This window comes from Silene latifolia, chromosome Y, assembly GCF_048544455.1.
Source record: "Silene latifolia isolate original U9 population chromosome Y, ASM4854445v1, whole genome shotgun sequence".
Classification (NCBI taxonomy): domain Eukaryota; kingdom Viridiplantae; phylum Streptophyta; class Magnoliopsida; order Caryophyllales; family Caryophyllaceae; genus Silene; species Silene latifolia.
Window position 1 is genome coordinate 462,390,204 of NC_133538.1, and position 25,963 is coordinate 462,416,166.

General features: G+C 40.2%; 1 protein-coding gene across 1 annotated transcript; it reads right to left on the minus strand.

Moving 5' to 3' along the window:
- Positions 1-1,980: 1,980 nt before the first annotated feature.
- LOC141633465 (transmembrane E3 ubiquitin-protein ligase FLY2-like) lies at positions 1,981-23,118 on the minus strand. The gene is made up of 15 exons (XM_074445928.1): positions 22,337-23,118; positions 20,672-20,744; positions 20,013-20,140; positions 14,867-14,982; positions 14,621-14,681; positions 14,095-14,155; positions 13,922-13,999; positions 13,069-13,226; positions 12,847-12,906; positions 12,649-12,742; positions 5,004-5,171; positions 4,482-4,810; positions 3,307-3,423; positions 3,068-3,225; positions 1,981-2,227 (listed from the first exon to the last, which is right to left on the minus strand). Exons 1-14 carry the CDS (start codon positions 22,475-22,477, stop codon positions 3,124-3,126), a joined length of 1,686 nt encoding a protein of 561 aa, XP_074302029.1. The 5' UTR covers positions 22,478-23,118; the 3' UTR covers positions 1,981-2,227; positions 3,068-3,123.
- Positions 23,119-25,963: the final 2,845 nt, after the last annotated feature.

Consider the following 25,963-nt stretch of genomic DNA (forward strand, 5'->3'; position numbering starts at 1 on the left):
TGCCCAAATTATCATATAGGGGAATACTTCGAGAAACTCTTAGGTGCACCGTAGTAGTGGCAAGCGGCTACGGGTCGGTTACGGTCGGGTCATATCAGATTAGGGTTATGTCAGGTTGGTGACGGGTTTGGATTGGTTACAGTTCATGTCGGGTCATCTTCGAGTCGGGTTATCTTCGGGTGGCAAGCCGGATCAGGTCATCAACGGGTTTATATCGGGCCAGGTTATCATCATATATTTTATCTTATGTATTTAGTTTTTGACTAGTTGAGATCTCATACTAAAGCACGACATTTGTGAGGGTTAAATTAATTGAGCTTGTAAAAATAAAAAATGTTTACATAAATGAGTTGTAGTTATAATAGTATGTTGTAATGTACATTATAATGTTAGTAAAATTATTAAAAAAAAGGTTTACTATTCAAAGAACTTTTAGATTAAGTTATTTTTGTGTGAACCTTTTTTTATTATTAAAAATAATGATAGCTGACTATTATGGAATAACATAATCTAATATAGGGTCAGTACTCTGTTATTATAAAACGCATATTGACCTTATAACGAAAACATATATAAACAGTATACGACATATCTAGAAGGACGATTTACACCTCTCTCCTCTATTTGGGTCATTTGTGAGAGGAAATGGTATCCGTCACTTCGGAGTGACGGATATGTGTCGTCTTCAATGAGATTTTGTGTTATTTTAGTTTAGTGGGGATGAGTAATTTAATGTGTAAACAATGTGTAGGTGTATTAGTAATTTTAAGTGAAAACAATTAATATTAATGTCGATTTGGTCATATTTACATCGTTATTAAGCTAGTTCATTATCGGGTCATTCATGGGGTTGAGTCAATATCGAGTCGCGGATTGGTTCAGGTTAGGCTCGGGTTGGAAAAAATAATGTTATCGGTTATTTTCAGGTCGGGTTCGGATCGGGTCGGTTTCAGTTCACCCAATTTTCGGGTTCCATCGGGTCAGATTTCGGGCGGGGCAAGGCGGAGCGGGTCAACTTTTGCCAACTCTAGGTGCACCCGATGTACCATATTTCATGTCACCGTACACCAAACCAATGATAATATTGTATTTGTTAGTATTTTTCGTCAAAAACTTTCAAGAATCTAAACATCCCCTATCTACAAAAGAATAGGTGAACGTACAAATTTTTCCTCCAAAAAACATCTTTTTAAATAAGGAAGTTATTGATAATTTAATTATATTTACCAAATAAGGAAATTAATAATTATAATGTATTTCATTATATAATTCTTTTCATTAAAATTAATCTTTTCATCAAATTATATAATTTTCACTAAACACTAAACTATAATATTTTAATTAAAGTATAAATAATATAAAACTACTACAAACCATTAGCTTTCTGGTATAAAAAATACATTTCAGCTCATTACCCAATTCTCTTTAATTAATTTTCAGTTTAAATTTCTTTTTGCTCGAAACAAAATACAAAATAAGAAAAATGAACAATTGATGAGATACCAATTATTTTACAGTGGAATTTTACCCAGTGTAAAATAATTGGTATCTCATCAATTGTTCATTTATTAAACAAAATGTACACTAATATTTAATAAAATATATATTTAAACCATTAATCATCATTTATTAAACAAAAAGTACATTAATATTTAATAAAATATATATTTAAATCATTAATCATTTATTAAACAAAAAGTACTAAAAATATATCAATTATATAACTTTTTTTTTTAAAATAAAAAAAAATATTAAAGCACATGGGCTGGCAAACGGACAAGGGACGAAAAACCCATGGGCCAGGCACGACCCGAGCACGAAAATGACCGTGCCTTGAGCGGGTCGCGGCGTAGGTTTGGATCAGTGGGTCTGGCACGGCACAGCCCGATGAGCCCAATATCCGTGTGCCTGGGCCGGGCAAATTTTGGAGGAAGGCACAACGGGCCGGCCTAGCACGGCCCATTGCATACTATAGTTATGTTTTCTAAACCCTCTTTACCATTTTCATAGGCTTGGTGTACTCATTAGTCATTACGTACAAGCTAAGTAACCACATAATTTACAGAAATGATACAAGAATTATGCCTCGCCTCAGCTACAAACTACTCTTACAATCGTATAACATTTTTCGGCCAATTCGATATGCAAACTTTCGTTCTGAAACCGCCTTTCCTTTCCCCAGAATCAACAATAATATACCATATACCAAGCTTTACATGTAAGATTCCTGCAGTTCACATGTTCAAATTCAGGTCATCAGTAATTCAGTATCACTCCAAAAATGAGATGCAGGTAATGTAGCTAATCGCCCTAGTGAACAAAGTTTGATGTTCAAATTCTAGAAAAAACTCATCAATTCTATGCTTATTTTCCGAGGATTTAAGCGGAAAATGCACACGGGAGCAAGAGCAGTAAACAGTCTACGCTTAAAATGAATGTCCATCCTAAACTCAATCAGGGATAGGAGTTGTCCTCTACCGGGGTGGGACAATGTCCCTTTCGCACGAATAGCAATGACCTAATCAAAGACTAAACTGCCCTATATAGTAAACGGGAATGTTGTCCTCCTAAGTGATCCATTCCAATTTTAACCTTCCAAGTACAAGAAAATTGTTTTTGCATTTGGGACAAAATCCAAAATGGAATGGCGATCAATCTTTTTCCGGATAAAGGGAGTATAACACAATCAGTGTAGAAACCTCAAGCCTATCAAGTTGAGATAAATTGAAAGGTCATAAAGAAATACTCCCTCCGTCCCGGTCAGTTGTTGTCCTTTGGTTTTGGCACAAAGACCAAGGAAAGAGGAGAGGACCAATAACTAAATGATAAGTGGAACAAATTGAATGAGAATGATCAAATTACTCATCAAATTCATTCTTAAAATAGAAAGGACAACAAATGACTGAGACACCCAAAAATGGAAAAGGACAACAAATGACCGGGACAGAGGGAGTACATAGGTACTTTTAAACAAATTTATATCGTCTAAAGTTGAGTCGGTAAATAATGTTTAGCAATTACCATCGAGAAGAAAATAAGATTAATGAAGATTAAAACGTCATATTACCAGATTTGTGGAGGAATCCATGCGCTAACTCTACAACTAGAATTAGAGAATAATAATCAAGCAGGTGGCAATGATCGGCGACATGTTGGGCATTCCATTTTTATGTCCATCCATCGTTGTAAGCAACCGGAGTGGAAGAAATGATCACAAGGAGTCACCTGAAAAGGAAATTATTTGTTTATGTCACCGATTCACAATATATATTTTGTAGGAAAACTATTACACAACACACTTATTACCATGCAATCGCCAGACCGTTGAGAGAGATCGATGGCAGCCATGCAAATGACACAGTCTGTTGTACGGTTTGAATCTTGATCGAACCGTCTATAGTAACTGTACTTCTCGGGTAGGATCTACCAGTAAAAGACATGAAAAACTTAAGAATGAACAAGAGACACTTGAAATTTTAAGCTGCATGCATATTACATGGGTTAACCAGTCTTAAATGCAATAAATACATACATGAGAGTGACGAGACATACTTCACAATTCACATCAGTTTTAATCTGTTGAGTAATCTAAAAGTACCATTACACATAACTGAGTACGATGTTCAGAGGAAATAAAACAAACTGAAGTTTGTTCATGCCATAAAACTGAGGAAGTTTCAAATGGTTGCATTACATTGGTTTTAGACAGGCTTGTACACATTAAATATATCCAAGGGGATACACCATTTGCTTTTTCACACATGCCAAAGCATAAATTGCAATATAAATATCTTTAATTTTACATTATACAAAAATATAGAAGTTTGATATTTTTATTGTACTCATAAAGGCGAATCAAACAAGATTCCGCATGGCTATATTTTCTCTTATATATTGCAAAGAATTCTAAAGATTCTCTTCGCTCATGAATAGTGTCAAAAAAGTAAATGGTGTGTTTGAATATGAATGGAGGGAGTGGTTTATACTTTATACAAGTGAATGTATACAACGCCCTGAGACATGTGCTCAATAATGCATTTGTGTTTGGCCCATGCATATAAAGAGACCTTGAGACTAGTTGTGCGGTGTGCCCAGACAATCGTGTACATAGGTTCTACATTTTGGTCCTGGAGCAGGCATTTGCCAGATTGTGCCCAACCTAGATATTTCACAAAAGTGATAGTTGAAAGATGCATTCATTTTTTCCTTTTCACAATAAAAATCTCAACCCCAAACCTTAGAGACTCGAGCTTTCAAACTCTCACCCAGGTCATACACATTTTTTTTTTAACAAAATAGAAGCATATATTTCAGAATGAGAGACGGATCCATGAGGTGATGAAGGTGAAGGTTACCACTTACCACCCGCAATTCTTTGCATATGCTACAGAGCTATATAGGAGTGCAGGAGAAGAAATGAGACAATAATGGGCAAGAGGAGTAGATGTAGTGAAAAGGAAATGAAGAAAACTCAATATTACCTGACGTGGTATAAAGCAACGCGACCCGAAGTAGTGCTGAACAAGAAGAACCAGCGATTGGAATCCCATGAAAGTACACAAACATACACACCATGTTTTGTCTGGCTGAATGCGCATAAAGTTGTTGGGGCAACCAAAGACATATAATGGTATTGCAAGTCGAGTGATAGTCATCCCTAAGATGTAATGAGGGTGCAATGGCTTTCTTGAATCACGGATAATATTGGTAACTATTTGAGGTATCCAAAAGGAGTACATAAGAAGAAGAATAGGTCGAAGATAACTATGAAACTCGTACATAACCAGAATGCCTCCCAACAGGATGCCATCTGTAAACAAAAAAATAATATTAAAAATAGGGAAAGAATCACAGTTGAGTCAATCTACTGGACATAAGATGATTTGCAAGCAAAATTGGCAGATAAAGATGATGAAATCACATATACACAACATGAAATACGAGTCTCCATAGGCTTAATCGAACAACGAACCAATAACTTTATTGCGATTAGTGATACTCACAGAATCTGCTATAGAGAACTGAAAGTTCACGTCTCATGGCCCCCCAACCTTCACCACTATTAGCAGGCCTACTTGCTTTCCATATAGCCAAAAGATATCTCATCTCAAATATTGAAAACACGACAAACTTGAAGAAGGCGGCGGTTGCAAAAGCATTAAACAAGGATTCTGCAACAATGAAAACCAGTGTAAATGGACAAAATAAGCATATTAATATCCATCCCGGATAGAAGATGGAATAGCAAGTTCTGGCAAGCCAAAAGAGCAAGCCATAGAAGATATAAGATAGATATTAAACTGTACAAATGTTTCAAGTTTATAAAAGATAAAGCATTCAGATGTGAACAAATGGCAGCTGAGTTTTCCCTCCAAATATTTTGAGTAGGCTTGTATGAAGAAAAATGGATCCTTCTATGTCCCTCTCCCTCCATTTCCCTCCAACCACTATTGCAAACCAAATAAGGGATACTGCACTCTCTTTTTCCCTTCAAATCCTTCTATCAAAACAAAGCCCTGCCCTTTATTTGGTAGAAGAAATATGGAGGAAAAGGGACGGGGACAAACCCTCTTGTTTGGATATTAAGTTGGGTTTTAGGGAAACATAGAAATATGTTTTCCCTTGTACAATCTAAATAACACCTGAAAGTTCTCAACCACCAACGAAAATGCCCCCACCCACCACCAACACTGATATCCCTTCTGCTTCACCTGAACACACTCTTCAAAACTCACACCACCACCGTAAACACCCACCCCAACCCTTGAAAATCCGCTCCCCACCTCGGAATCCCCTTCACCCCACCCACGAAAAAACTTTCTGAAAATAGGAGAGGGGGATTGGGGGTGGTGGATGGATTTTAATGGCTAAGGGAGGGTGTTTCTTAGGGTCGTCGAATGTGGCAGTAGGGATGGAGAGAAAAGAGGGGAACAGATCTGGGAAAGTTAAGCAGTATCCAAATAATGAGGTTAAGTACATACAGGAGAAAAGGAGATAATCAGAAGGACAAGAACAGCAGCGTTTGTGAGGGAAGAATCACTAGGTCTAGTGGCAAATGTCGACCGTCAAAAGGATGTTTACTTCTGTAAGCAAAGCACTTGGATATGTTGCTCAACTTGATGTCTCGACAGACCTTATTGAATCCCATCAGGCTTTTGCATTGTGTAACGAGCCGCCAATCCCTAAAAATTGCGCGCGTGATCCGTTCACTTCGAACCCTTAGATTTTATGTTTCTACTTATGTATTTTTGTTTATGTTTTTATAGTCATGCAGTACTCCAAGAGTACTTCCCGCGTGTCGAATCTTGGAGCTAGCTTTTTAGTTTAAGATACGTTTTTAGGCGTTTAGAAAACGTATCGCTATTCTGCGCTTGTAATATCAAATTTCCCTCTTTGGGGAGTACTAGTCAATCAATCTGCTTCCCACCCAATTGCCTTCTTATTGCTTCTTGCTTGCATTCTTATGAACGACTCTTGCCTTCATTACTTACAAGCATGTGTGTGTGTTTCAACCATTGATGATCGAGACTAGGATCCCGACACACGCAAACCGAGACCGATTACGAATGCTCTAGTGCTTGACAAACACTAGTGCTTGACGCTCTCACTAGCATTCTTGTCGTGAGTTTAGACAAGGGTGCGCTCCACGACCCGGCTCAAAGTTCGGACCGTGACATTTGGTATCAGAGCTAGGTTTTCACGACGGGCTGCTGCATACGATAGCCGGAAGGACCGTAGAACCGAGTGGGAACAAAAGCGACACTAAGGCTAGAGTGGCGGCCTTAGAGAAATTGATGGACGAGAAAATTCCATCGTTGGAGGCTCTCATTGTGAGTTTGGGGAATACTCACCACGCCTTAGGCGAGACGGTAAAGGGGCATGAGGCCCGCTTCGAAACTGTAGACGAGACCATAACGAGGCCCGCGTGATGACCGTTGAAAAGGCGATTCCGAAAGAATATAACGAGGTGGGCTACCTCCACGAAAAACTCGCTCAACTTGAGAACATGTGTAATACCTTGATGAAAGTGGCCACAGACGGGAGTTTCGGTGGAGCTCCCAAGGTGAAGCCGCCTACACCTATAGTGGGGCGAGAGACTCGAAGGAGGTCGATAACTTCCTCCTCGACATGGAATAGTACTTCCGAGTGAGCATGCTAATGGATGATGCCAAACAGTGGTGGCGCTCGAAATACGCCGAGATGGAGTCAGGGACCGTTGAAAAGTCATGGGACGACTTCAAACGACTTTTCAAGGAGCAATTCTACCCGGAGAACACCGATTTCCTAGCTTGAAGGAAATTAAAGTGCTTGAAACATACAGGCTCAATTCGTGATTACGTGAAAACTTACTCGGCTTGTATGTTCGAGATTGCCTACATGTCCGAGATGGATCGGGTGTTCCAGTTTATCGATGACTTGAAGGAGTGGGCTCAACGAGAGATCATGCGACAGAGGACAGAGTCCCTCTTGGCTGCGATGACAGTGGCTGAAAGACTGGTCGATTACTACACGGAGCGTGAAGCCGCCCAAAAGAAGGGATTCTCTGTAGCGGGCGGAAGTAACCCGAAATTTGGAGGAACGACTCCACAAGCAAGACCTCCCTCTACGCGAAACAGTCAATTCCGTCAAGGGGGAGACAATAGAAGGTGGTGCACGACCAATTCTACTCCAACCTATTCTAAAGGCAGTACTTCGGAAGCGTCCACTGCTAGAAAGCCGTTTGCCTATTTCCTTTGTAAAGGACCGCAATGAATGTCCGAGTGCCCACACCAAGGAGAGTTCAACAATCTCAAGAAGAGTTTGTCTAAGATGTCGGTGGAATCAAACCTCGAGGGGACACACCACGACGCAGAGGGGTGTGATGATGATGAGGCGAGTGAACAAGGGGAAGTGGCTCGGATGGGCGCGGTGCAGATGTGCTCAATGGGAAAAGGTGTGGGAAAAGGTGCCGAGCGCTCCGAGTCCATAGAACTAGTGTACGTGGAAATAAGCATCAATGGGAAGGCGACTCGAGCCATGATAGATACAGGGGCCTCCCTTAATTTCGTCACCCCCGACGAGGGGAAAAGACTTAGGATGAAGTTGAACTGAGAAAGTGGTAGCATGAAAGCCGTCAATTCCAGTGCCAAGCCGATTCAGGGTGTAGCTAAAGAGGTAGCGATCAAGATGGGCGATTGGACTGGAAAACTTGACTTCAGCAGCGTCCCGATGGATGATTTCAAGATCGTCCTCGGAATGGATTTCTTGAAGCGAACCCCGACCTTCTTGGCGCCCCACAATGGGTCTCTAATGATGGTCGGGTCAAAATCATGTCTTGTGAAAGCCGTAGAAGGCGAGAGAAAGCTGAAGGGACCGCTCCTCTCTGCGATGCAATTGAAGATGGGACTCCAAAAGGGAGAACCGACATACCTGTGTACCGTGTCCATTAAAGAGGACACTTCCGCTGAATCCGTGGAACCACAAGTCCAAGGAAGTGTTGGAGGAAACAAGAACGTGATGCCAGATTACCTATGAGTCTACCGCCACGACGGTTGGTGGACCATCAAATTGAGTTAATTCCAGAGACAAGACCTCCTGCTCGAGGGCCATACCGGATGGCACCCAACTACGAAAGCAGCTAGATTACTTCGCTCAGGGTCGATTCGACCTTCTAAAGCTCCATATGGGGCTCCCGCGCTCTTTCAGAAGAAAGAGGACGGTAGTCTGAGATTGTGTATCGACTACCGAGCCTTGAACAAGCCAACGGTGAGAAACCGCTATCCCATCCCTTTGGTAGCTGACTTGTTTGATCAGTTACAAGGCGCCGTGTACTTCACCAAGTTAGATCTGAGATCCGGGTATCATGAAGTTCGAATTACCGAAGGATATGAGCCAAAGACTGCTTGTGTGACGAGATACGGGTCATTTGAATGGTTGGTCATGCCTTTTGGCTTGACTAACGCTCCTGCGACGTTTTGCACGTTGATGAATCATGTGTTTCACAAGTACTTGGACAAATTTGTAGTAGTGTACCTGGAGGATATCGTTGTGTATAGGCGCTCATTGACCGAACACACAGAACATTTGAGGCTTGTGTTCGCGAAGCTCCGAGACAACCACTTATTTGTCAAAAGAGAAAAGTGTGAATTTGCCCAACCCGAAGTCAATTTCCTCGGTCATATCGTGGGAAAAGGGAGACTCAGAATGGATCCGAAGAAGATTACAGCCATCAAGGATTGGGGAACTCCAAGAAACGTGTCCGAGCTCCGCTTTTTCTTGGGGCTAGCGAACTATTATCGGAGATTCATTCGAGAGTATTCAAAGATTGTCGCTCCACTAACCGATTTGTTGAAGAAAGATGTCAAGTGGGAGTGGTCTATCGACAGGAGAATAGCCTTTGAGAGGCTAAGGAAGCGGTGGTACAAGAACCGGTGTTGGCGTTGCCAGATATCACGAAGCCTTTCGAAGTCGAGACAGATGCGTCCGACTTTGCCCTTGGAGGGGTACTCCTCCAAGGGGTGGCTCACCCCGTGGCCTTTGAGAGCAGAAAGTTGAATGGGGGTAGAGACTCGCTATGCTGTCCAAGAGAAGGAACTCCTAGCCATTGTTCATTGCCTACGTGGATGGAGGCACTATCTCTTAGGGTCGAAGTTCGTCGTCAAGACTAACACTGCAGCATCCCACTGTTTAACTCAGCCCAAACACAATAGCCGACAAGCAAGATGGCAGGAATTGTTGACCGAGTTTGATGTGGAATTTGTTTACCGACCAAGAGCGTCAAATAGGGTCGCTGATGCCCTAAGTCGAAGGTGCGACCTGTCTACGTTGCACACGATTGCCTTTTTGTCTACCACCACGGTAAACACAAATATTTGAGATCAGGCGAGAGAGCACCTCGATTAAGACCCAGTAGCGAGGACTTTGAAACAATTAGCCATCGAAGGGAAGACTAGCAAGTTCTGGATGGAGGATGGACTTCTATTCACGAAGGGACATCGAATCTTTGTTCCAAAGGTGACAGGATTGTGGAAGATTCTCCTGCGAGAGTGCCATGATACATTGTGGGCGGGTCATCCGGGATGGCAAAGAACCTTATGCCTACTGAAGCGGAGCTACTACTAGCCACAGATGAAGGATGATGTTATGGAGTACACTAAGATCTGCCTTATTTGCCAACAAGATAAGGGAGAGAAACAGAAGCCGAGAGGGCTGCTAAATCCGTTACCAGTGCCGACCCGACCATGGGAAAGCTTCTCAATGGACTTCATATTTGGGTTGCCGAAGATGGGGGCGTTGAGTGTAATCCTTGTCATTGTGGACCGATTCTCGAAGTATGCAACCTTCATCCCTCTTCCAAAGGCTTGTAGCGCTGAAGAAACAACCACGATGTTCTTCAGGAGGCATGTCGTGAAATACTGGGGGCTACCTCAAAGTATAAAGTATAGTCAGTGACCGCGACTCTCGCTTCACGGGACTATTTTGGGGAGAGTTGTTCAAACTCTTAGGTTCAAGTCTCCGGATGTCATCAAGTTACCATCCCCAAACGGATGGCCAGACAACGGTTTAACAGCATGCTAGAAGAATACCTGCGACACTTTGTGGGGGCAACTCAAATGGAGTGGGTGCGACTCCTTGATCTTGCTCAATTCTGCTTTAATGTTCAGACGAGCTCCTCTTGCAATAAGAGCCCGTTTGAACGTTTGAACTTGTTAGAGGTCAACAACCTTTATTGCCTCCCACAGTTGCAGATGTTTATGGCGGTCGCACAAAGAAAGCTCACGAGTTCGCGCCAAAGAATGGAATGTGAATGCAGAGATTGCTCGAGCTTATCTGGAGAAGGCGTCACGCCGCATGAAGAAATGGGCAAATGAGAACCGAAGACCAAGGGAGTTCCAAGTAGGCGACATGGTCATGGTGAAGTTGAATAAAGAACAGATGAGATTACTCAGGGGACGAGACAAGCGGTTGGTTCGAAAGTATGAAGGCCCAATCCAAGTGATCAAGCGGATTGGAGAAGTGACATACAAGCTCGAGCGCCCTACCTGGATGAAGTGTCACCCGGTGTTCCATGTGAGTTGCTTGAAGCCGTACCATCCAGATCCAGCAGATCCTACCCGCAACAAAAGCAAGCGTGCAAACATCCGTTCCAACCAACTTACAGCACCATCAGCCATCAGCCGACTGAACCAGCGACTGAACCAGCCTTGAAGACTTCCAGCGTTGCCGAGGACGACAACTGATTAGGTGGGGGGAGAGTGTAACGAGCCGCCAATACCTAAAAATTGCGCGCGTGATCCGTTCACTTCGAACCCTTAGATTTTATGTTTCTACTTATGTATTTTCGTTTCTGTTTTTATAGTCATGCATTACTTCCTGCGTGTTGAATCTTGGAGCTAGCTTTTTAGTTTAAGATACGTTTTTAGGCGTTTAGAAAACGTATCGTTATTCTGCACATTCAATGTTTCCTGCTACCAGGCTTGTAATATCAAATTTCCCTCTTTGGGGAGTACTAGTCAATCAATCTACTTCCCACCCAATTGCCTTCTTATTGCTTGTTGCTTGCATTCTTATGAACGACTCTTGCCTTCATTAATTACTAACAAGCATGTGTGTGTCGACCGTTGATGATCGAGACTAGGATCCCGACAAACGCAAACTGAGACCGATTATTACGAATGCTCTAGTGCTTGACAAACACTAGTGCTTGACGCTCTCGCTAGCATTCTTGTCGTGAGTTTAGACAAGGGTGCGCTCCACGACCCGACTCAAAGTTCAGACCGTGACACATTGCCTATTAAAATTTGCTCCTCGGAAGAACGAATTTAGAACTTTCAGTCAAAAGATCTGATGATGAACAGCAATGGTGGTGGTCCTTCGACAAGGGTGTTGGTGGGTGTTGATGGCTCAGAGAGTTGCATATGGTGGGAAAGGGAGAGGCAGTGGTGGGGTCCGGTGGGTGTGCCGGTGGTAATGGTGGGGTGAGAGAATGGAAGTCAAAATTGAAAGGTGGTGTCAAAATGGTGATGCATGGGTGAGGTTGATTTGGTCTTAGGTTTTGTGTGTTTCAATCCTAGTTGGACACCATTTCGATAAATAAGTTCCATTTCGACCTAAAACGATAGTTCTTTAATTGTTAAAAACATTATTTTTAAAAAAGATTCGTTTTAGTCACAGTTGTGGTCTTCATTCCTCAAAACCTTTATAAAACAGTAGCATTTTGGTTTTGCAGCCTTGATTAATACCCTGCTTGCCTCTTCTTTATACTTGTGTTGTTTGGAAATGTAGTAAATCGGAATGAATGGAGGGAGTACAAAGAGACTAGACTATCTATGGCTGAGCACTTTGCTTGGTCAGCACTAGACCTCATGGTTGTGGTTATTGTAATTGGGCTATCACCCAGAATGCGTAAAAGGGAAATGGGAAGTCATAGAAATGCCGTGGCAATTTGTATTTTCACTCCTGTTCAGTTCAAAAGGCTCCAGAAATGTTTTATCTACAATTTTGGTGTGTGTAAATTGAAGTGTCATTAGAATGGACCATATACAAAAAATGAGACTAGATAGAGGGTTTTGATGAATTAACTATTTAAGTAGGATGAAAAGTCTGCAGAGGAGGTTAAACTAGATTAATTCAGTTCTCGGAGACAACTGATATAGAAGGTGGACCTACCAACAAGTATTCCAGCTGTCAAATGTAGAAGGCACAGATATGCATCCATAATAGCCTGCTGCCCAATCATCAATATAGAAACCTTGGCAGCTCCCTGGAAGACAAGTGGAATCATAATAAAGCAAAGACGATGCTAAATTCAATTAGCACTGTAACGGAGTTAAGAGGTTATGGACAAGTCAAGAAAATTATTCTTACAGATTGTGTATTGCTATGCTCCATTTGTCGAATCAACAAAAGAACTTGAAGGAAGGATACCTAAAGCACGGCTTGGTCAAGGAGTCCAACTGTCCAAGTGGTAAAACTTTGAAAAAACAAAAATAGTAACTAATGGAAAAATGGAAAAACATATACACAGGTAATTCAAATAAATAAATAAAATTCACTCTGCATTGAAATTGCTAAAGTTTACAAGGATACAAAGGTAACCATCAGCGTATAATTGACAGCCTTATTGTAGTAGACTTCAATGTTGACAGAGGTAGCATTAAGCAACAACGGAGAAAAACAGTCTCCATCTTCATCAGCAGATGGAGATTCCATTAACCCCTCTAAGTGGTATCGATCATGCTCACCATCTAAAATTCAATCATTTAGAGGCTTAGCAAAGCTACAGCACACTAGTAATAAAATTATAGAGCATCACTGGGGCAGATGGCAAAACTTTTAACAGTTTATGGTAAAAATATTCGTTTAAAACGATGTTTGAGAGAAACAGGAAAAAAAAATGAACATGATTCAAGCACGTAAAACACAGAAGAACGAAATCAAGCGTCTTCATTCACCGTCGCATATGAAGACGTGTTTACTAAACGAATTTTATTTGACTTCTTAATTTATTTGGTGAGCCTGGGAGATTACCTTTCAAACCAGTAGACGAATATGCCGAAATAACTAGCTGTAGCTCGTCAAAATGTCCATAAAGGATGCCTATCTCAATTTAATAAAGAAGTTAACAGCTCACTGACGAAGTTTCAGGCTTTGATAGTTTCATGTACACACCAGTTTCATGTACACACCAGCCTACGCTGAACCTAAATGATGCGAGACCTAAAAAGCTAACTAGCTAAGTTGCATTAACAAAATGTTATATAGGCTTTTGGGGTTCAGAGAAAAACAAATTATCTGCACTTTGCATTTTGAAAGAGCCCAAGTTCAAAAGGCTTAGTTTACTATGAGTCTAGAATTCCTAATATGCTACTGAGAAGGTTTGGCAACAATCTTGAACAGCAGATACATGACAAAGAGAGAAGAGCAGGAAACGGGGAGATACCACTCTGCAAGGATGGAATCCGTGAAACTTGAGCAGCAATTTCTATATTACAATGCTTTTCTATATCCTGCACTTGGGCTACAAAAAAAACAGAAAGAGAATTAAAGTACTGATAATGAAACTTGGATACATGTGTGTGACAAAAATGGAGACTTGGTAGAAACAAATATTACATTTCTTTTTTCTCCATACCCTGGGAGACTCTTGAAAAACTTGTGATGAGAAAACTCCAAGCTGCTCGAAGCCACAAAATAAAATGAAAGGACAAATGTTAGACCTCAAAAGTGAGATAGAGCAATCAACCCTAATAGATATTGATGGTAAAACCCTAAAGAAATGGCAGCAGCAACAATAGCATAATAATTAATCAGAATCAGTCTGGCTAAATGAAAAAAAAATAAGCATAAACGCAAGGCTCATTTATCAGGAAGATATGCCTTGAAATTTTAAATTTAGAATTTTCGCAAAACTCCACGAATAAAAAGGACAAGAATACAATAATTAAGTTCCTTTTTTTAAAGCAAGCACCAGAACAAGAACTCAATAATCCGAGCTGTATATAAGGAAGGACATTATGACTCCCTTTAAAAGCACCTAGACTAACAAAAAGAACGAATTGATATGCTGACCCAATCGTATTCACTTGTGGTAAAGAGTAATAGTGCGCTTTGTGAATAAATAATAAGAGAGTATATTTACCAAGTGATATGGATTAGATAAGAAGTAGTCTTCTTCTAGACCTAATTCACCGTCCTTTCCACTGCACGTGATATCAAACACAATGCCTATTAGAGTATTATACATTGAGACTAAAATCCAAAGCAATCTTTATTGTTTGATAGTAAGTACATAGACACCGTATCAAGTAAACTTATGAGCAATGCAAATCAGAACATTTCTTCAAAAATTGAAATTGCTCATAAAGACAAAATTAAGGACAAACACCTGTTGGCCACCATTCTTAGTTGCCTAAATGGCCATATATATACACCTTCCACTCGAATTTGGGCGCCGCCACTTTCACGGTTATTATCGAACACATCATGGAATACAATTACTCCCTGATAATAGCAATGACATGAAATAAGTCAGCAAAAGTGAGAGAAATAATAAAAACAAAGCATTGAAAGCTAAGAAAAATGCTTCTATTATGAAATATATAACACATGGACAAAGGTGTTTCTAATATAAAGCACGTGCAATTTTCTCCCGCTAAACATTTATCTTAGCCAACTCCGCCTGTGAGTGTTTTCGGGCATTCGCTGCCGGTCCCAAGCCCGGATAAAGGAGGAAGGTTGCGGTAGGTCTGTGGCAGCCAGCATAAAAACTTAGTCACATTTTATGGACATGAATCGGAATTTGAACAACGTTGGGGCGTCTCCTCAGAAGCGACGCGCTGCACTTCTTAGACCCGGGTGTAGTGAAAAGTATGTGAGGGTTGCTAGGTCGTCGCCGGAAGCGACGCGCCATCTTTACATCCGGGGTGGTGTCAAATAGGCGGGGTGCGCTACATCTTCTAGACCGGGTGTAGTGAAAAATATGCAAGGGTTGTTAGGTCGTCGCCCAAAAGCGGCGCGCCACCTCGAAGTATGGGTGTGGTGTCAAATAGGTTTGGATCTAGGAAGCATGGTCAAGAGCGGGTAAAGAAATCAGGACATGACTTTAGGAAGGGTAGTAGGTTACGGTTTGGTACGTGGAATGTTGGCTCTTTGACAGGGAGATTAGCTGAGGTAGGGGAGGTTATGAAAAGGAGGAGAGTGCATATAATGTGTCTACAAGAGACAAAGTGGGTCGGAGATAAAGCAAGGGTGATAGCGCCTTGGGGTTATAAGCTTTGGTACACGGGTAAAGACAAAAGTCGTAATGGAGTGGGTATTGTCATTGATAAAGATTACATTGATGATGTAGTAGAAGTATCGAGAAAGAGTGATAGGATTATGAGTATTAAGCTTGTAGTCGGGGATGAGGTGGTGACGGTTATAAGTGCTTACGCACCTCAAGTAGGTTTGGATGCTTCTTTTCGACGAGCCTTCTGGGAAGATTTAGAAGAGGTTGTAGAACGAGTCCCTATTGGAGAGAAATTGATCATTGGTGGTGACCTCAATGGGCATGTGGGTACTAGTCGAGTTGGCTTCGAGAACATTCATGGGGTTTTGGGTTCGGGGAGAGAAATGAAGCAGGAAGTGACATATTGGATTTTGCTTTGGCTTATGACTTGGGTATAATGAACACTTGGTTCGAGAAAAGACATTCTCATTTGGTGACTTATAGAAGTGGAGGTAATGCTAGTCAAATTGACTTCCTTTTGGTAAGGAATGTGTGGAGGAAAGAGTACACCGATTGCAAGGTCATACCCAGGGAAAGTGCCGCAACACAACATAGACTAGTGGTTCTTGATTTTCGGGGTAAGAGAGACTTGAGGAAGAGAAAGATAATCGGTGAGGCACGGATCAAGTGGTGGAAGCTACAAGGGGGAAACCAACAAGCATTTTTGGATAAGGTTGGAAGTAGCGATATTTGGTCGGATTGCGAGGAGAAAGATATTGATGCAACGTGGGATAAATTGGAGCATGTTGTAAAGGATTTGGCGAAGGAGGTGTTAGGGGAATCTAAAGGGAATAGACCATCAAATAAGGACACATCTTGGTGGAACGATGAGGTGAGACAAGCGATAAAGACAAAACGTGAATGCTATAAGGTTTCGGGGAAATGCATGAGTGATGAGAACTTTGAAAAGTACAAGGAGGCTAGACGAGCCGCTAAAAAAGGCCGTACGGGATGCGAGGGCAAAAGTTAACCAAGAAGTGTATGCCGGGTTGGACACGAGAGAAGGAGAGAAGGATATCTATAAACCGGCCCGCATAAGAGACCGAAAGACGAGAGATATTGGGAGAGTTAGGTGTGTGAAAGATATGGACGGCAAGGTTCTCGTTCGGATAACGAGATAAAGGCTAGATGGTGTTCTTACTTTGATAATTTATTCAATGGACATCAAGGAACAAGGTTTTGGGGATGTAGAAGGTAACACCAAGCATGGTTAATCAGGAATTTGTGCGTAGAATACAAAAGAGTGAAGTTAGAAAGGCGTTAAGGAAGATGGGGTCAAAGAAAGCGAGAGGGACCTGGATGGTATACCCATAGAAGTTTGGAGGTGCTTCGGGGAGAAAGGGATTGAATGGATAACCATGCTCTTCAACAAGATTTGGAGGAGCAACAAGATGCCATCGGCTTGGAGGAAAAGCACTCTAGTCCCTTTGTACAAGAACAACGGTGATGTCCAAGAGTGTTCCAATTATCTAGAATTAAACTTATGAGTCATACAATGAAGTTATGGGAGCGGGTAATCGAGCAAAGGCTTAGGAGATATGTAGACATCTCGGAAAACCAATTTGGATTTATGCCCAGGAGATCGACTATGGATGCGATTTTTATCATGAGACAGTTGATGGAATACCATCGGGACAAGAAGAAGGATTTGCATATGGTTTTTATTGACTTAGAAAAGGCATATGATAGGGTACCAAGAGAAGTACTTTGGTGGGCTTTGGCGAGAAAGGGTGTGTCGCGAAAATATATTGACCTCATAAAGGACATGTATGAGGGGGCTAGTGCAAGTGTTCGCACTAATGTTGGGAGAACGGAAGAATTTCCTATTACCTTCGGGGTGCATCAAGGTTCCGCACTTAGTCCTTTTCTCTTTGCTATAGTTATGGATGAGTTGACAAGGGATATTCGGGACGACATCCCTTGGTGTATGATGTTTGTTGATGATATTGTGTTGATTGATGAGACAAAAGAGGGGGTGGAGAGAAAGTTGGAATTGTGGAGGCGGACTTTAGAGACTCGTGGGTTCAGCCGAGCGGAGTAAGACCGAGTATTTGAGGTGTCGGTTCACTAAGGTGGCGGGGTTGAGATCGACAGAGGCGGGGAGTATTATTTTCGATGGGAATGTTGTTGAGGGTTCGGATTTCTTCATATATCTAGGATCTATTATTCAAAAAGATGGGAAGTTAGACGGAGATGTGGCTCACGGAATTAAAGCGGGATGGTTGAAATGGAAGAGTGCTTCTGGGTTTCTATGCGATAAAGATATGCCCCAAAGATTAAAGGGAAAATTTTATCGCACGGCAATTAGGCCTGCCCTACTTTACGGCTCCGAGTGTTGGGTCGTGAAACATTGTCACATTCAAAAGATGAGTGTGGCGGAGATGCGCATGTTGAGGTGGATGTGCGGACATACAAGGAAAGATCGGTTAAGGAATGAGGTGATTAGGGAAAAGGTAAAAGTGGCGCCAATAGAGGACAAGATGATGGAAAACCGATTAAGATGGTTTGGCCATGTGAGAAGGAGACCTATGGACGCACCCGATTAGGAGGTGGAGACTTGGAGAACGAAAAAGGTCCTTAGAGGCCGAGGAAGACCGAGACAGACATGGTTGAGAGTGATAGAGCACGATATGAGAGTTCTGGGGCTTGAGGAGAGTATGGTGACGGAGAGGGCACAATGGAGGGAAAGGATACATGTGGATTTTTAGTATTTGATGTTTTTGACAGATTTAGTTTTTTTTATTTATTTAATTTAAAGAAATTAATTTATTTATTTTTCTCTCCTTTATTACACACTTTTTCAACAACCACTTTCTTATAGTTTTTACCTAGTTCATTCCGGATCCTTAACTCTATTTCGGTTTTTAAAAATCGCTTTAATCTTTTCTCTCGATTTAAATTTTAAGTTTTTATAAAAGAAAGACGGAATTCGATTTTAAAACCTCTAAGTTCACCTCGACTTTCCATTACATTTTCGTTCTCCCTTTTTGTTTTTCATCTTCCCTTTTTTATTCGCATTTTGAGGCGTGCGTTCACCCATGGACGGTTCGAAAGGATGATTCATGTCAGCCGACCCCAAATCTTTTTGGGATTAAGGCTCTGATGTTGTTGTTGTTGTTGTAAACATTTATCTTAGCCACTAAGAAGACCCCAGAGTTGTGAATGATCCACAAAAAAACTTTCCACCCAAGAGAATATAGCAAACGACAGAACAATCTCTAACCCTACTCCAGATTATGAACTTCTCTTAAACTTTGTGTCCATGAAACAATGTCATCATTGCTAGCCACATCAGCAAGGGACACAAAAGGGCCAAATAGTACGAGCTGCTGACCATAAAGGATGCTTCACTCACCCTCCACAGTTTTAATGGCCAAATTGCCGAAAAGGTAAATTAAATCGACTTTTCAATCACTTGAATTAACTGTATTGCATAAAATATTACTAATCAAACATTTCCATTTCCTATGTCCGACACAATCCGACTAGTACTGGCTAGGTCACTGCTACGTCAAAGCACCATTAGCTTCACATCAACCAGTAGCTCCCTAGTCAGAATCTGGCTCAATCTAACTAATGATTCCAACTTCAACTTTTATCATCCATCCAACACCAACAGGCCTGTCAAAAAGTGAGCCGACCCAAATCCGACCCGTTTAAAGGGTCAAGAGTCATTACCCGTAAATCTTCACCCACGCCCAAAACTACCCCTGACCGGTGACGGGGTCAAACATATGTTTTTGTTAATCGTGTATTTATAACATAAAAATGTTAGTAACTGTTTCAATTAATGTCAATATTTATATATTAAATGTGATATAATAATTAAAAAAGAATTAATTTTAGTACTATAAATCAACCGGATTAGAAAATCAGTTTTATACAACTTTTATATCATTTAATAAGAAAATAATTATTAAAATACTAAATAAATGTTCATAATAGTTCCAAGTTTCCAACATAAGTACTTTTAAGAAATTAATATGATTAAAATATTAAAATCAAATATGATTTAATCTTAAAAGTATTTTTCTCGACTTTAAAAATGGTAAATATAAAGGTGTCGGAAACTATTTTCGACCCGTACTCTGAGCCATCCCAAACCCGCCCGACCAATTTGATAGATCAAATAACCAATGTGGAAGAAGCGAAAACTGTTGCTGAAACTATAACCTACACACAACCTCCTTCGCCAAACATTGGGCTTTTATACTAAACATAAATGGCATAGTTTTGCTGTTGTTAACTCTGACTAGTTCGCTACCTGAACATAATGTACTCCAGTTATTTTCGTAGGGGTACTCATCAACTCAACAATGGAGCTTCCCTCAGATTTCTTGAAATCAGGGAATCTAGCAGAGATATTTGCAGACTCAGTAAACTTCCAATTACCTGCATAACAAAGTTAACGAAGAATTTTGTTAAAAAAAAAAAAAAAACTAATAGAGACGGAAGGAATGAATATACTAAATGAAGAACGACATTTTCCACTTTTCAGAACAGATATTTCACAAGTTCAACGTCTATTATTTTGTTTCTGCTGAATAGAATAAATCCTAGATTTTTCTTCTTTTCATGTAGATCTCAACTATGAAAATCACACATAAACAGACTTTCTACTGCAATAAAATCAACTTTTTACAAACTGAAAATAATCATGTGGGCTTCCTTGTGAACATTGTTCTCATAGGGGGACAGTGAACAGAATGTCCATATGTTTCAGACTACTTCATTACTTAATACTTTCATTTTCCTACTGCTTGCACAATTTAATATTTAATACAGTATTCCATTTCAGGTAGCTAGCTGTCCCAGATGCATTTAATTATTGAAAAATTAAAAACAGAAGTATACAGTGATATAATGCCCTTATTTTTTAAGTGGAACTGTTGTCCTGATTTTCTCATGGATCAAGTTACAAACCTCTGTAAGTTCCACTTATGTTCCAGCTAGAGAAAGGGCCGATGTTATTGTCTTCCTTTTTGACAAAGAGCCACTGAAATAACAGCGTAGACGATTAAATGTGAGTATTTGAGGAACTTAGAAAGGGGACATTACTGTTTAAGAGTATAATGGGGTTAAATAGCATGGGAATTATAAAATAGATCAAACATTTATTACACCACAAATTAAAGGTAAAGTGCCACAGTCTGCTCACATGTAATCTGCAACCTCCAAGAAACTTCTCTTGAATAACAAAAAATAGGAAATAGGAAATACTGTAGGAACTGACAAATTGTTTAATTTGGAAAAGCAAAAATAAAACCTCCAGATGTCTTTTGTATGGTAACCATGAAATTCAGAAGGCTAAAAACATCAGGATATTAAAATCACACTAAGAAGAAGATACTTTGTTTAGCGGAATGTGAGCCTTGATGTATATGGTGTATATGGACCCAGAGGGTATACTCTTAGCCGCGTCCATCCAACATGCATATGTGATATTTGAACACAGGTTAAGAGAAAACTGAAAAAGCGCAAGGATTTTCTCCATGGTTTCATATAGGTAAACTACGTCCCATCTCTCAAAAACAACCCAAAATGAGATTTCAGCTTCAAATCCAGATGAGTGATGACAACATATAACTTAAAATCACAATTCATTACACCACCTCTCAGGAAGTAAAATTTACATGCTTGTATTTTGTTTTACATAAAAAAAAATTAAGAGAAAAGAACAATTGTATAAGATTATAAGTCGAGGGCATTAAAATATAATGAGAAAAGGAAAAGAAAAAAAAAGAGTGATGCATTCTTCCTATCTTTGAGGAAAGCAAATCAAATCGCGCAAGGGTTAGTTGGGTCTGCGTAAACTAAGGGAAAGCTTCTTTGTTGGTTCAAGGGTTAGTTACTTAGTTGGGTCTAAATTCTTGGAACAGGGGTCTGAAGTCAAACACGTGTAAAAACTAATCATATCACTGCTCGCAAAAGCAAACACCAGGTGACTACATCAGCAACATCAATTCTGTGTCGACTTACTCTAGCAAGTTCTTCAGTTCCTCCATATTCAATTAGCCATCAATGAGACAACGGGAAGCTTAAAAACCAAGAGTGCTGAATGAAATTTCTTAAAATGTGACAATGTGAAATAATAAGAAAAACAAAAAAAAAAGAATCAGGAGCACTGCCACACACTTCTAAATCAACTCCTTTTTTGTGGTTCACATTCTTCCATGTTAATCGGATAAGCAGTTTAAGTACAGACGATCAGCGACTTACTCACTTCTACAATTTCATTAGCTTTAAACATATAAGCGGCTGTTTACTTAATTCTAATGCGCAGACCAAAAGTCGGAAACCATGGCAGTGGGTTTTCCCATTCACTCTATATGCTCGCTCCATCAATACATTGAGCAACAAACGCAAATACTGTGAAACACGGTTGGTTGAATACAGTTGTCGGACGAGTAGACGTCTCCTTTGCAATTATCTAATCATTACTAACTACCAAAAAACATTCCCCCCAAAACCAGCAACATATACATGTTTTCAAGGCATAAATAAATGAAGAATATTATCGGGTTGAGGAATTGGAGGTACAACACAAAAGATAATACAGTATTTAAATGAAAAAGTTCAAGGACTAACCTCGTCTCCCCAAGACCTTGATTGTTCCTTCAACGGCCTCAAACTCGACGCCGGCGACAAAAGAGCGAAAGCAAGCAACATAGCCAGAAAACCTCTAAACACAAACCCCAATTTCATTGCCTTACTTCTCCTCGTACCCATCTCCAAATTACAGTAATTAAAGTTTCAAAATCACAAAAACCCAACAACAAATTCCCCAATTTGGAAGGTTTTGAGGGTAAATAATAAGCAAAATTGAACAGAACCCATTTAAGAAAAAAGGGTAAGAAAATAAAGGGTATTGCTTAAAAATGGAGTCAACTAAGAGGAAGCCATAAGATATAGGAGAAAGACGTGCGAAGTTGAAAGTTCAACTAATACGAGTAATTGATTAAAAATGAAATCAAATAAAGAAATAGACAAAAAGAAACAAGCTTGTTGCTGCTGTTCAAATGTAAACTACATGTAGAATGAATGATGAGATAATAATACTAATAATTTGAAGGTCATATGGGGGAATCTTTAGGAAGGTATATTAATTATGATTAATACCAATAATTAATAAGAATGATATGATATGATAATAGTAGATGAGAGTGCCTCTCTCTAGCTGGTGAAGTTGGAATGTGTGAAGTTGGAATGTAGAATGCTGGCTGCTTGACTGCAATTGGTTGAGGTGTTCTTATTTTGGTTGGTAAATGTCGTTACTCACTTTCTAAAACGATGTCTACCGGAGTCCGGAGGAAGAAAGGTCACTATTTCGATAAGTCTTACGCTAATTGTTTATTTTTAGGCAAACAAACACTCATTAATACCGCTAGCCTTCCTTAAAAGGGATTAAGTATCATCCCACATGAATTATGGGGAGAGGTGTACATGGGCCGAGTTCGGGCCAGGCCGGGCTGATCCGGGGCGGGGCGGGATCTCCTGATCAGGCCCTGAACCGGCCTGTTGGAGGGGATGGCTTGGTCGGGTCGGGCCTGGTCGACTATTGGTGTGACCCGGGTCAGGCTCATGGTTGGTAAAGGGCGGGTCGGGCTGGTTACAATTATGTTTTAAATTTTCTTTCCCCTAAAATGGCGGACCGGGTTTGATATGGGAAGCCCACGCTCGACCAGGGGTAAGGGGCGAGTCTTGGGCGGGGTCGCGTTGCCGGGTCTTGAGTGGCCCGATGGGTGGGTCGGGCCGGGCTGACCCGAGCATTTGGCCAGCTCTAGTTATGGGTAAGGTTGTTCATAAACTAGATCGGGCCGACAAATTGGACGGGTCCGGATCGGCTGGTCTGGTCCGATCTCTGGATTCACAAAATTAGGATAGCCAATCTCCAGTCTGGTCCGGTCCGATCCAAGCAAAAAAACTTCAAAAATCTTATATATATATATATATATATATATATATATATATATATATATATATATATATATATATATATATATATATATATATATATAGAATCGAGGATCTCGTGGGAACTATTTTACGGTGCTAACTGCATTTAACCGAATAAGAACCATTGGATGAAGTCAAATTAAAGGTCCGGAGTGTATCTCACATTTACCCATAAATGACTTTATCTTCACATCAACCCCAATTACTCGTACACTTTTAAGCCTTAACACCTCTCCAGGACCCCAACCACCACACCCAACTACCATCACCGGTCAACGCCGCTTAACAACTACGCCGACGACTTCTTTCCATACCCAATGCTTTTTCTCCCGTCTCTTTTCTCTCTCCTCGTCTTTAACTCATGTGCACTCGTCGATGCCGACATCGAATTACCACCGTTGTAAAGACCAGATACGCATCTCTGGGTGGTGGGGTGAGTGGTGGTGGTAAGGGCAGCGTTGATGTCGCGGTTGTCGGAGTGTTGATTGGTAGTTAATAGAATAATAGGTGAAGTGATGGCATCGTAGTGCGAGTGGCGTTAGTGGTCGCCGCAGTGAGTGTGGTGGTGCTCGTTGTGCCGTCACCTTATTGCCGGTGAGAGTGACGACGTTCGTACACATCAACTTATCGACGACATTAAAGATGGTGGAGCCTGGAAGCGAGGTGTCTATGATGGTGGTGGTGTCCGGCATCTAATAGTGGTTGTGGTAGTGCCAGGTTGTAGGTTGTAGTCGATAGCTAGGACTTGTATCTACAGTAGTATGTTGTTTTGTATTCCTGACAAACACTAACTTGTCATACAAATAAATAAATAAATAAATAAATAAATATAGATATATTAAAAAAATACCAACATTATGAAAAATTGTATCATCAATCTTATAAAATGTAACTAAAATTTCATATGTGGCCTCTTTACATCCATATGGGGGGAGGGGGACTCTTTAAACCACTCGCATTGTATGTAATGTATATTACCCATGCATCATTTTCTATGAAATTAAAGAGGTAATTGTGTCAACTGATTGTCGTAGTAGCACTAGTACTTAGTTGTCATTCTATAGCTTTCATTATGGCCAAACTATCAAATTATTGGCAACAAAACTTCCGCATAAAGTTGGGTTCGGATCGGAGCCTATTGTGTACAAAAACTACTAATCTCATTAAGTTGCTAGATATAAACTTGTATCATGTTAGATATATGTCTTTAAGTTGTTAGATACTCTCCTTTAAAGTTGCTAGATATAACCATTAGATAGCTAGATACTCTCGTTTAAGTTGCTAGATACATACCTTTAGATAGGTAGATACATACCATTAGATAAGTATATACGCTCGTTTAAGTTGATAGATACATACCTTTATTTAGCTAGATACATTCCTTTAAGACTCTAGATACGTACCTTTATCTAGCTAGATACACTCCTTTAAGACACTAGATACGTACCTTTAGCTAGCTAGACACACTAGTTTAAGTTGTTAGTTACATATATACCTCTAGATAAATAGATATACTCCTTTAAGTTGCAAGATACATACCATTTGATAGCTACATACACACTTTTAAGTTGTTAGATACATATCTTTTTCTAGCTAGATACACTTCTTTAAGTTGCTAAATACATATCTTTTGCTAGTTAGATACACTTGTTTAAGTTGCTAGATACATACTTCTAGCTAGCTAGATACATACCTCTAGCTAGCTAGATACACTTATTTTTTTGTTAAATACATACCTTTTGCTAGCTAGATACACTTATTTAAGTTGCTAGATACATACATACCTCTAGCTAGCTAGATACACTCATTTAAGTTGCTAGATACATACTAATAAAGATACCCGTCTCCCTCGTTTGATCTTATTTTACCTAAAAAATGAGTGTATCTACCTTGTCAAAGATGTGTATCTAACAACATAAAGGAATGTGTAATACAAAGTAATATTTAAAGGAGCGTATTTAACCTCAAAACAATCTAGGAGCTATTGAAATTTTGTTGCTCAAAACCATGCCAAAATGGGAAGTGCGTATGTTTGCTTTTCGAGAAGTTATTATGCAGACTGTATCTAACACCTTCTTCTTGCCCACTTGGTAATAACATTACGCAGACTGCATCTGTTTCCGCTACTACATATATTTCGGAGTATATCCTATTTTTCTAACATTATAATGACTTGTGAGACTATATTTACATTTGGATCATGATGCTGCTACCACTATCAAAGCTAGTGAGTGTTAATGGGGTTGTATACTTTAAAGC

What these genes read in the sequence shown, in the direction of transcription:
- LOC141633465 (XM_074445928.1), bottom strand. Translation starts at nt 22,477, where the DNA reads ATGGGTACGAGGAGAAGTAAGGCAATGAAATTGGGGTTTGTGTTTAGA. An exon ending in CTGGAGTACATTATGTTCAG is followed by an intron (nt 14,983 to 20,012) that starts GTAGCGAACTAG and finishes TGCTATTATCAG; the next exon opens with GGAGTAATTGTATTCCATGA. An exon ending in AGTTCTCTATAGCAGATTCT is followed by an intron (nt 4,811 to 5,003) that starts GTGAGTATCACT and finishes TTTTGTTTACAG; the next exon opens with ATGGCATCCTGTTGGGAGGC.